Genomic DNA, 13,084 nt, shown 5'->3' with positions numbered 1-13,084 from the left:
ATTTATTTTCCAGTTCAAGGCTTCCCACTGACACAGCCATCACGTGGCACCGGCCCACACAGCATAAGAGTCTACATGTTTTTTGCTCCATTCTGTGCTGCCAAAACCACTGCTCTTAATTCTCTTACTTGTGCACTGCCTTCACCTTCTTCTATTACTTGCTTGCCAGTAGTACTATCTAATGCAGCGGCCTTCTATTGCCATTTACCATTTATCTTTATACCATATATAACATTCAGCCTTTTTGCTGAGGCATCAGTGAGGCAAATATTTTCTGTTAGCGTATCCTCAGTGAGGGGCAGTGCATTCAGTATTGGTGAATGTTTAAAAGGTTGTTGTAATGCTAAGGGGTCTGTATCCACAGACACCTGTAATTTGGTAACCTTAGTACATCCTTCAGTTAACTGCATGTTTTCTGCAACAGCTGTTAGGTAAGCATACCATTTTCTGACAGTGGATTTTTATGCAACTCCTTCTGGGGGAGCAGTCCCCTTTAGGATTGCTTCTAGCAAATTAAACGGTCCTCTAGTTTGCACACATTGTCGCTGGTGTATTTTCTCAAGGTGTTTAACTGCTCATACTAAAAATAAAAGTCCTTTTCCCCACTCAGAGCATCGTTGTTCTGTTTCCTTAAATGCAGTTGAGCTAAATAATAAAGGTCTTTTTGGTCCATCGGGACCAGTTTGCAGTAAGTTACAGTAAGTAGAATACTTGGCAAAACCCCGTTCAGCTATAATGGGGTCGCAGGAGTATACTGGTCCCAATGACTGATATGTTTTTAATTTCTTCTGTTTGAGTTATGACTGTCTCTTTCTGTTTTAATTTCCACTTCCAGAGTTTGCCTTTCCATAAGGATGAATATAATGCACGAGCAATAATAGAGAATCCAGCTACATGCTTCCTTCAGCATCCTAAAGTTCCCATTTACTGTTGTAACTCCTTCTGTGACTGAGGCATTTGCGGCTCTTCAATTTTTTTTAAAGTGTCTGGAGGAATTACTGGACTGCCTGCTATCCACCAAGTACCTAAAAATTTTACTTCCCTACTTGGTCCCTGACATTTTTCAGGTGGCACCTCAATTTCTGCCTTAGGCAGCGCTTGCCATGCTGCTGCTGACCTTCCCGGGCAAGTTCCTCCAATTAGAATATCATCTATACGTGGGGAGTTTCACAAATTCAGAAAACACAGCATGAGCAACCATAGGTGAACATATTTAGCCCTGTAGGAATCTGTTAAAGGTAAATTTTTAGGGGCAGAGTCAAAGGGGCAGCGTCTAGTTGGAGGCCTGTAGCTAGCAGTGTCCCCCAGGAGTCCAGTCTTGTTCCAGTCCTGGGTCCAGTCTCGTTCAACAGACTCATCAGTGACCTGGAGGAAGGGACAGAGTGCACCCTCAGCAAGTTTGCTGATGATACCAAACTGGGCGGAGTGGCTGACACACCAGAAGACTGTGCTGCCATTCAGGGGGACCTGGACAGGCTGGAGAGCTGGGCGGAGAGGAACCTCCTGAAGTTCAACAAAGGCAAGGGCAGGGTCCTGCACTTTTGGGGAGGAATAGCCCTCTGCACCAGGACAGCCTGGGGACTGACCTGCTGGAGCCCCCCCCCTCTCCTCAAGCAGGGACCTCTAGAGCACACTGCACAGGATCGCGTCCAGGCGGGTTTTGAATATCTCCAGCGAAGGAGACTACCACTACCACTACCTCTCTGGGCAACCTGTTCCAGCGCTCAGTCACCCTCACAAGAAAAAAATTTTTCTCATGTTCAGATGGAACTTCCTATGTTTCTGCCCGTTGCCTCTTGTCCTGTCGCTGGGCACCACGGAGAAGAGACTGGCCCCATCCTCTCGACATCCCCCCTTCAGATACTTGTAGACAGTGATCAGATCCCCTCTCAGTCTTCTCTTCTGCAGGCTCAACAGGCCCAGCTCTCTCAGCCTTTCTTCAGAGGAGAGATGCTCCCGTCCCCTAACCATCTTGGCAGCCCTCCGCTGGACTCTCTCCAGTAGTGCCGTGTCTCTCTTGTACTGGGGAGCCCAGAAGTGGACACAGCACTCCCAAGTGAGGCCTCATCAGGGCTGAGGAGAGGGGCAGGATCACGTCCCTCCACCTGCTGGCCACACTCTGCCTCATGCACCCCAGGATACTGCTGGCCCTCCTGACCACAAGGGCACACTGCTGCCTCATGCTTGACTTGTTGTCCACCAGCACTCCCAGGCCCTTCTCGGCAGAGCTGCTTTCCAGCAGGTCAACCCCCAGGCTGTCCTGGTGCAGAGGGCTATTCCTCCCCAAAAGTGCAGGACCCTGCCCTTGCCTTTGTTGAACTTCAGGAGGTTCCTCTCTCCGCCCAGCTCTCCAGCCTGTCCAGGTCCCCCTGAATGGCAGCACAGTCTTCTGGTGTGTCAGCCACTCCCCCCAGTTTGGTATCACCAGCAAACTTGCTGAGGGTGCACTCTGTCCCTTCCTCCAGGTCACTGATGAGTCTGTTGAACGAGACTGGACCCAGGACTGGAACAAGACTGGACTCCTGGGGGACACTGCTAGCTACAGGCCTCCAAGTAGACTCTGCATCACTGATCACAACCCTCTGAGCTCTGCCATTCAGCCAGGTCTCCATCCACCTCAATGTCCGCTCATCTAGCCCACGTTTCCTGAGCTTGCCTAGGAGGACGTTTTGGGAGACAGTGTCAAAAGCCTTGCTGAAGTCCAGGCAGACAGCATCCACTGCTCTCCCCTCATCGACCCAGCCACTCATTCCATCACAGAAGGCTCTCAGATTGGTTAAGCATGATTTCCCTTTGGTGAATCCATGCTGACTACTCCTCATCGCCTTTCCCGGGATGGAGGTGAGGCTGACAGGCCTGGACTTTCCTGGCTCCTCCTTCTTGCCCTGTTTGAAGACTGGGGTGACACTGGCTTTCTTCCAGGCCTCAAGCACCTCTCCTGTTCTCCAAGTCCTTTCAAAAATGATGGAGAGTGGCCTAACAATAACATCCACCAGCTCCCTCAACACTCGTGGGTGCATCCCGTCAGGGCTTGCGGACTTGTGGGTGTCAAATTTGCCTAAATAATCCCTAACCGGATCCTCCTCGATCAAGGGAGAGTCTTCCTTTCTCCAGTCTTTCTCTCCTGTCCCCAGGGTCTGGAATTCCTGAGGACTGGCCTTAGCAGTGAAGACTGAAGCAAAGGCAGCATTCAATAACTCTGCCTTCTCTATATCCTTTGTCACCAGGGTACCCACCCCATTCAGCAGTGGGCCCACATTTTCCCTAGTCCTCCTTTTGCTATTGATGTATTTGAAGAAGCCTTTGTTGTCCTTGACATGCCTTGCCAGATTTAATTCCAAATGGGCCTTAGCCTTCCTTTTTGCATCCCTGTATACTCTGATAACATTCCTATATTCCCAAGTGACCTGTCCCCTTTTCTATATGCTTCATTCCTCTGAGTTTTGCCACGAGTTCCTTGCTTATCCATGCAGGTCTCCTTTAACATCTTTTAGTTTTATCCTTACACAGTAAGGCGAAAACCAGAATTACCTGATGATCTGCCTGCCTCAATCTTTCTTTATTCAAGTGAATTACTTCAGCAATATAGTTCTTCCATGTTATTTTAACTGGAAAACCACAATAACTCTACAAATTGCTTGTAGAGCCCAAGTGCAATAGCATCCACATAGAGTCTGAGCTGTTTCTAAACTTCAAAGGGAGGGGGGGGGGGGGGAAAAAAAGTGTTGCCAACAGTACTGCTTGCTTTCTCCCTCTGAAAAGCATCTTCATTACTACTAACAATATATACTCAAGCAGTGCACCAATAAAATCCTTGCAGTCAGTGAGGATTTTGAAATCTAGACAAGTATGATTAAAAAACATTAGACTCAAAGTGCTTACGGAGTTCAAGAACATGTACAGAAGGACAGCTTGACTGAGTTGTTGCATTGCCGTAGTAGCTACACACATAATACATCAGATTTCCCTGCTTAATCCCATTCCAGCCACCGAAAAACTAAGATGATATCTGGGTAAGATGGTAGTAGCATACCAGAGCTGTCTCAAACTGCTGTTTCTTCCTTTCACTATAAAAAGCATCCAAAAGAAAGTAATGCTTTAAAACAATAGCTAAGATAATTACAGACATTAAAAAAAGAAGTTACCAAGCAAATGCAGTTTTTGCAATTCAAGAAACTCGTTTCACACTTGCAAAGATCATACACAAAATAATGCTCTAACCCTCAAAAGTGCAAAAGATGTACACATTCCCATTTGCACAACTGAAGCATGAAAAAATCCATTTCCCTAATAGGTGCTTACACCAAAATCCAGAGATGGCACAAAAAGGCCCTATGTTCAAACAGGCACATAATTTGATGTGCCGCCTAAGCACCGTACATTAGCGGTAAAAGTTTGGTGAACCACCTCTGCAACCCACAGAGGAATAGCTATGGATCAAAAAGCACCTCTATTACTTTCATCTCTTTCTTGTGAATTACTATCTGACTCATGCCAGGATTAAATGCTTGTTTCAAGCAGTTAATGTAAAGCAGTCTTTGAATGGCTGCAAGTGCTATTCCTTTAAAGTGACAAAGCTCACTATAACAAGGTCACAGTAATATTTAGAAATGCTGTTTGGTTTTTCTTTTCCTTAGAGGAATTTAAAGATGAATTAGGATACTAAATTTCTTCTCATGTTTTAGTCCTGTTTATTTCATTTTTTTTAGATTACAGAGAGAAACAAACAATTAAAACATAAGACAGATATAAATCTTATCTTACTAAGGAAAGAAATTAGCTGTGCATAGGACTTCTTTCCCAGTTTAAAGAAACCGAATAAGCTAACCGAATAAGCTATTTGCAATTCTAAAAAGACCTTTATTTGTAAATGCATATTTCAATGAGTAAAGTCTAGATGTTGTTAGCGTTACTATGTCTTAATGACTTACGATATTTGAGAGCAAATAAGAATTCCATATAGTTACAGATATTTTATAATATAAAAATATTGAACCAGAATATGAATATTTTTATTAAAATACGAAAATAAAAACATCCTGGTTCTGAAGAGCAAGGATCTTGATGTTACGTAATCTTGCGGGAAAGCGATTGTTTTGAAGGAAGCATCTACTTTAAGTTAGTGTTTTTGAGGAAGAATGGGAGAAAGCAGCAGCTGATTCTAAGTCACAGCAAAATGGTGGTGGTGGTGGGGGGGAAGCTCTACCTAAGCCTCATCATACACCGGTACCAGTCCACAAGCTCCTACTCACTTGCCCATCTCCTTCGGCAAAAAGGCTGCCAAACATAACAAGCAAAGCAGCAATTTTGCTTATGCAAGCTCTTGAAGCCCCTAGTACTATCTAACCCTTGTTCTTTTATCGCAGAAGTACAATTAGCATTAGTCACTGTCAAGCACTTAATTCACAACAGAAAGGTATTTTAAAAGTTCCCCAACAATTTCAAGGGCAATACTGTTATACAAGTCTGTCAAGTGAAGAAATAGTGTACTAAGTGTTTTGGGGTCAAGCAGAGTTTGGTCTCAAGCTGTAATGTGACTTCAAAGATGTTAATATTAACTGGAGAACAATAACAGAGAGTTATTAGATTCTATATAGCATGAATGCCACTGAATGAAAGGGTTTAAATTCCTATCCTTTATCTCCTTCTAACCATGGAAGGACAAGCACTACAACTTTAACTAGAATACTCTGAAATCCCATGTTTTTAGGCAAAATAAACTTTGAATAATTAAGTTGATCTTGAATCCTTAGTTTTCCATAACAAAGTTATTACTGAAAAAAAATAATTTAAAGTAATTGGATTATTTTTACCTCTCTGTAATAAGCTGCCATGACTCAAACGCCGATAGATTTGAGGAAGGAGAAATACATTTACTGCTCAATCCCTTAGGACTACTAAAACTAGTATCTTTTATAATTCAAAGTCAACACAAATTCCAAGTTCCAGTCTAGAGCAACAGAATCAAGCATTTAATCATCAGCTTGTTCAAATAACATGCTTTTTGAGCCTGGGTTAATTCTGCCTATAATGGATCCTTAAAACAGATCCTTATAATTCGACAGTAGATATTAGTAGAAGAAGAACAGTAACAGAAGTAAACTTACTTTCAGACAGCTGAGTCAAAGGGGAGTACATGTTTTGGCTTGAGGGGGACAGGGGAGGGATGAGAAATAGGAGAAGAGAATTGGGGCAAGGACAGGAGAAGTTACTAGCAATGTTTTTATTGCTGTCAAATTAGATGGCACCCTCCATTCAGTCCATTAAACGTAGAAGGGTTGTTCAAAACACACCACAGCATCTTATTTCTCAGAGTACTTGCTGTCTTTGCAACAGGGAGCAAATTATATTGCAGAGGCTGCTGCAAGAAAACCATATAACCACATGGGAATTATTCTTGCACTGGTAGCTACTTCAAAATTACTTTTAGGGACCGAGAAGTAGTCTGTAGATATGTTTATTCACACACTATTAGACCTAATATTGCTCAATGTGACTTACAGAGTTTGGGGAAGGAAAGGAGTTCTTTTCATTAAAACTGTGGTAAAATAAATAGTGGTAAAATGAATTTCCAACTCTGCCGAAAAGTTGCACTACAATTTTAACCAAATCACATCCGAGAGAGAGATCTCTTGTCCTAATTAACAGAGGTAGTACCAAAAAAAATTTATACTTGCTTTTAACTTGAACAAACTACATAACCAAGCACGTCACTTAATGCTTCCTAGCCCTTTTATTTATTAAAATATTACTTTATCTCTTCAAGCCATCCAATAAAGACATTGAGATTGTTTCTGGCCATCATACAGTTTGTTACCTCCCAGAGGCACAGAATCTCACCAGCTGGGAAGGGCTGCAGAGGACCATGACTTCAACTTTTACAGTGTAAAACAGAAAGGCTAAACATAAATATAAACAAAACAAGGACAATCATAACTTATCTTATAGGCAAATATACTAGATGGCATTAATGGCAAAAAAAAAAGTCTATTCCTCTAAAATGGGGAGGGCTATCATGCGCTAGACAGGCACAGGCACGAAGCCATGCACACAGCAGCTGGCTCAGTTACTGAAACTGTATCCTGGAAAGCTACTCTATATTGTAACAAAATCACAGAGACTGCAGACACACACTACTGATATAAGACAAAACACAAAACAAGTTTGGCTTTCCTTACTTTCTTCATCTTCAGTGCTATCCTTTATTTCTCAAGATGGAAGTATGAACTCTCTCTCCCAACAGAGTAGACTTAAAAAGCCTGGATGTATTGATCAAACGTATTTCTTCCTTCAAAAACCACTTTACAGCGGATAAAAGCCTTTCCATTGCTGGTAGGCAGATGGGACAGATAGCTTTTTGCAGCCTGGACATGATCCCAAAAATCTCTTAGAATTCCATGATTTTACAATTTTATATGATGTACAGATAAAATATAAACACAGATCAAATATAAAAAGTTGGGAAATGATCTATGTGCTTTTACTTTATCTTTAATTAGGAGGAAAAATTAGCAACAGAAAGAACACACCAACTCAATATATAACCTGCTCCTATATAACAATTTTATAGGTAGAATTTGTTATTAAAAAAAAAAGTTTTCTAGTGAAAGTATCCAGTTCTCCTGAAAATAAATATCTGTTCAGGCAGTTTCTGGAAAGTGATGACTATCTTTGAGAAGGGAAGGTAGCGAGATGTGTCAAAATAAGCAAAGATACTTGCATCAATAGTTCTTTCAAAAAGCAAATCCTGGTTAAAAGTTACTTACCATTAATGTAAAAGATTTTTTTTCCCCCCAGAGTTGTTTACAATATTATGCAGGTTAGCAAATGTTGTTAAAACCCTGTCCTTTGTTAATCATTAATAACTATTTCAAATCAAGTAATTGTCAAGTCCAGTAATTAAACCATGTTCTTCCTATTGAAAAATCTTACCACTAGTAGAATAAATCCCTAACGTCCCCAATTTTAAGAAAATGCATGCCAGCTGTAAAAGTCTATAAAAGGTCACAAGTATTACTGACACCTAGTTAATCCTAACGCATAGAACAGGGAAGATTTTATGATAATTTCTGAAAAGTAGTTCTCCCCTAGCAAATACTATTAACGCGCAGTTGAGAAAGATCTCTTCATCCGTATGTACCTTTTCTTTTAGAAAGAGATTTTAGAGTTGTCACTCAAACCACTTTCTAATTTGGATTTCTAATTCCAGCTCCCTAACACTTGACCTTGTTGTACTCTTGATAGCATTTTCCCCCCAACAAGTTTTTTTTTTTTAAAATAAGATACAATCAACTCGCTGTAACCTTAATTTATATCACATTACAAGGTCTTTCCGCCAGCCTTCAAAAATCACTTGATAAACTCTGATGAAATCAATTACTGCTTTTGCTGTTCTTTTCAAAGGGAAATTGTCTGCTGTGATAAACAAGCATTGTCTTCCATGCTCACTAGCTGTGTTTAAAAATCTTGTGCCCTATTTTCATTATAGCGTGCTATGCAGTCTCACAATGATGGCAACCTGTTGCACTCTTTCCTAATATGCATCTCCATGTACAGCAGATCATTCCATCCCCATCCTATCATATAGAAAAAGGTAAAGACCTAACTATTACATATTACCAAGCAAAAATGGCATCTAAAGACATCCGAGTTCAATTCTAATAATGATTTTGCATGGGACAGAATGAAGGTGCCAGTTACAGGATAAACTATAATGAAATAATAGTGGAAAGCATGATCAAGTCTCCCTCTTTTTTATTTCAATAGAGTTAGGAGGACAACAAGTAATGAAATTTTCTATTCAACATGTTAATACAGTAGAATTATCTAGTTTAAATTAAAAAAAAAAAAAAAATCTAGCCACAAAATTACCCTCTACATAAATTTCACATTATGACATGTCAAATCTGTGCTGTAGAGATATTGTTCATTGTATATCACAGTTAAATTATTAGATAAAATTCTTGCCTTAAACCTTAAAAACCTACCATCTGAATTCTTTGAACTCTCACAGTACCCAGCTAAGGCTTAAAAGTAACAATACTGGAATAAAGTGGGAGGTCAAAGGTTGCTTTCCTTTCTTTTCTCTCAAGGATTACAATTCTCCTTCCACAGATAGTCTAGTGGTGTTAAGAAGAAGGATGACTCATATGAGCTGGTTGAATGAAAAGCCATTGAAGCAAGTATCTAAAAGTTTGCACTGGGTCTCTCCTTTGAAACCATCTACTGAAAATATTTGCAGGAGTTATCTTAGAAATTGCTAAATTTTTCAGATGACTGACAGCAAAGCAACTTTAATGCAAGCTAATCACAGGTAAAAATGGTTTTAAAAGTTACCAAAAAGCTTTTAAAGAAATCTTGCCAAGGATCTCTCCTTGGAGCCAACACTGCAAGAGTAAAGCAGTCACTCAAACTCCTTTCTTCAGTGCTGAAGAGTGCTCAAGGCAGCTAGCCTGCTGTGGGGGTGTTCGGCCACTGCCTCCCACCCCACGACCAGGAGTGCGATCATCATCATAACAACAAAGGAAGAGAGCTGAACCCTGCAGCAGCCAAAAGCTGCACTTGTCTTCACTCAGTCGCTACTGGCCTAGTGACTCCACCTGCACCTTCCCCTGAAGGGTACAAACAGGTTGGCCCCAGAGACGTCTTTGGCTCTTCGTGGGTGATAGCAGGTCTGCGAACTTGTGAAACTCCTCGGGACGAGGACGCTCTCCCACAGTTACTTCCCTGGGATTGAGCGTACGTTGGCCACTGAGGCAACAGTGGGTAAGATCAACCAGAAATGGCTTGCCTAGTTCATTTATTTGAGCAATTGCAATTAGTATAGATTGGCTAGCTTCGTCTGTTTACTAAGTAGTTACCATTAGCATAACTTTTAGTGTAATTAGCTCAACTAGAATACTTACAAGTTTCTAATTTAATCAGAACTGCTGCTTTGTACCACTGTAAATTTTGATCTTTGAAACAAGTTGTGGAGTAGTCATGCAGTAAATCTCCTTCTCTCCCTCCTCTCCTCCTTCATCTCACACAAAACCTACACGGTCTGGGACTGTAAGGTAGCTGGTCATCCATCCCATGACAACACAGAACAAATTTTGTTGGTAACTTGATGCTTTTCTTGTCAGTGCTGATAATCCTTACTACAGAGCACACAAGACTGAGATTCATTAGTCTATCAAGCTGCAAAACTTAACTTTTACGACTGCTTTGGCTAATTCTGAGTGGTTACTCTTCATTTTGGCTTTCTTGAAGAAAGAATTGCTTTAAAATACTTGGACTAACCTAATTTAGGGAACACATATTGTAGTAATAACCTTTGCGCACATTTAGAAAAACCTTTTCAAGAGATGCTCTTTTACATGCTGATCTCAGCTTCTACCAAACCATTAAGAGTTTTATGGCAAGTTACAAATATGTGGGGAAACACATTACTCCACTGTTCACTCAACCAACACTTCTGGAATGAGCAAAAGAGAAATCTTCTCCTCAAAATGTCAGTCTACTTTTACCACAGATTGTTTCCCTTCCTTTTTAGAACTGCACTTAACTTACAGTTCTACTAAACCTTTCATATGATAGGCCACTAAACATTTAACTAAATCTGTACTGCTAAATTAACATAGGCTTTTTCAATTCAACAGTTTCCATAATGAAACTAATCACTGAATAAATAGCTTCATAAAGCCATTAGTATATAAGAAAGTCTACAGAATAAGAATACTTTTTTATCCACTAAAAAAAACAAACAAACAAAAACACCTCACCTGCATCAGCTCTGGACCGCTGACCTGGTGATTTTCCAAATGGGGTCTTCATTCATCTGTGTTTAAGTGAGCAGCAAAGCTGCTGGACTAGGGTGAAAATCCAGTGCTTCCCAACTCCCAAAATATCTTCTTACTCTTAGAATAGGACAACTACTTATTAATCCACCATCCAACCATGGATTTGCTCTTCATCAAATGTAGAAGAAGCACTTTTAATTATATTACTCTGAAAAACAAAACAGACAAAGCATAAATAGCCTGATTTGAGACTTAGTTAAGATGAGCATTAAAGTGAAACAAAATATTTTCACTTTCGTGTTTAACAAGATGTCACTTCATAGTCTGTCATTTCAAACACATTCAGCAAAGAGAGGACAGGCAGACAAGAAGACAGCCCAACGTTCGCGAGGGCTGGTACATTTCCTCATGTACACAGTGCAAGTTCCATACAGTGTAAAAGAACAGGAAAGTAATTAAAGCTACCAGATTAAGTTATCCACAGGCAGAAGTACACAGTAAAACTTCTTCAAAGCCACTTAACTTAGTACAGCTTAGCGTCTGCCTGAAACCAGACAAAACTGCATGACCTTCACCAGAGGTAAAGCACAAATCAACTACTTCTGTTTGTTAAAGATAAAATGCTTCAAACTCCCACACAGCAGAATTACTTCTCTACAGATAAGTTTAAAAAATTCTGCAGGAAAAAAAAAAGCTTAAGACTCAAACGGTACCAAAACCACAAATTCTAGTGCAACAACTACTTGACTTGCCAGTTGGTAGACCAAGTCATTAGTTTATAGAAGATCCGCAGAACTGCGTGGTGATTCTCTATACCTAAAGTCATTGGATTCTTGAAACACTTAGTCATCACATTCCTCTAGATTAAGCAGGCAAGTGAGGACAACTTTAAAAAAGTCCTTCTCAGGACTTCAGTTCGAGAATCTTGTGATCACCTAAAAAAGTTCAAAGAGCTACATACACGGATTTCAGGCTAACGTCGCTGGACAGCAGACATATATCCCGATTAATACGTTCATTTCTATACTGCCTGTGGCTAAAAGAGGTTAGGTAAACTCATCCTTCCAGCCCGGTTTCCTTAAGAAACGCGACTGCTGTAATCATATTCTCTGTAACCCGTCAGTCAGTGTTGGCCGAGACTGCCTTGCACTTCTCGCCAACAGCAGCTTTGGAAGCCACTGCCAATTTTGACAAAAGCATGACCGACACGGTCAAACACAGAGGAATGGTCCTAACTAACATCCCAGTGGTGGGAGAAGGTGCGCCTTATGTTCATGCCTTACTGAACAACAGAACGTACAAGGAATTGCCTTGAGCTACGGCATAGGTATGCCACAGAAAACTGTATTTACACCTTCTAACACTTTGTTAGCTCTTCCATGAATCAGATCCACTAATTCCTGAGAATATCAGAGCAGTGTAGATTAATATTCCTAGGAATAAAGAGCAACAGACAGACAGACAAAATTAAACACTCATTTCTAGTGTTCCTGGTTTAAGCAAGCATTTGGCAGTTTGTAGTTTTTGGAAAGATCTATACTATATAAGGAAGAGCAAGCTTTTTAGACATCCACAGCCAGGAAGTCATGAGAATTTGAGAGACTGAAGTTAAAAACCCCTTTAAAGGAGCTTAACAGTTTTTCCACACTCCGTCTCTCCTGAAAGCTGCCAGTTATATATAATAATTGTGAACAGTACCAGAAGAGCAATATTCAAGGTTTACAAAGCATTTAAGAAACAATAGGAAGCAGTTAGTTTGCTATTTAACTAGAGAGAACACAAAGTAAGATTTTTATTTTTTCAGCTGAAGCCATCAAAAACATGTTGATATAGATTAAAACAGATTAGTGCAGAGGCATCTCTGATTATTGAAGTAAATTCTGAATTCAGAGCACTCCTCTGACACATTTCCATATTCAGTCTTATAGACACCATGTACACATGCAAAGGAAAGCCACTTTTCTTCTACAGAAGATATTATGCTTCAGAGAGAATAAACTGAGTATTATGCCTTTATAATTTAATAAAAAAAATATTAAGACTTAGCAACTAAAAACACCATTTCCAGTAAGCTGTTGACTTATCATCCGAGAAGGTGAAAATATTTTATAACATCTTTATGCATCATGGGTTTTTTTTCCCCCTCCAGATTTCCAATCCATGGCAAGCTAAATGTAAGATACTGTATAGACATTTTAGTTTCACTGATTCTGTAGTTATATTTATCAAAAAAATAAAAACAAAAAACAGGCTTTGACTTGCTACCAGTTAATACGTGTTTTATTTGAATTATCTGTCCCCAG

General features: G+C 40.2%; 1 protein-coding gene across 11 annotated transcripts in view; it reads right to left on the bottom strand.

The window, feature by feature from the left end:
- Positions 1–13,084, bottom strand: part of LOC138060861 (spindlin-Z) — a 62,848-nt gene that overhangs the window by 22,173 nt on the left and 27,591 nt on the right. For all 11 annotated transcript variants that reach the window (XM_068924354.1, XM_068924360.1, XM_068924352.1 and 8 more), the window contains one exon: positions 10,764–10,989. In XM_068924354.1, coding sequence (XP_068780455.1) covers positions 10,764–10,815 — 52 coding nt within the window. In that variant the 5' untranslated portion in view covers positions 10,816–10,989. The remainder of the gene's footprint in view (positions 1–10,763; positions 10,990–13,084) is intronic.

This window comes from Struthio camelus, chromosome W, assembly GCF_040807025.1.
Source record: "Struthio camelus isolate bStrCam1 chromosome W, bStrCam1.hap1, whole genome shotgun sequence".
In the NCBI taxonomy this organism is placed as follows: Eukaryota; Metazoa; Chordata; class Aves; order Struthioniformes; family Struthionidae; genus Struthio; species Struthio camelus.
Note: the sequence above shows the minus strand (reverse complement) of the source record. Positions and strands in the feature narration are given on the sequence as shown.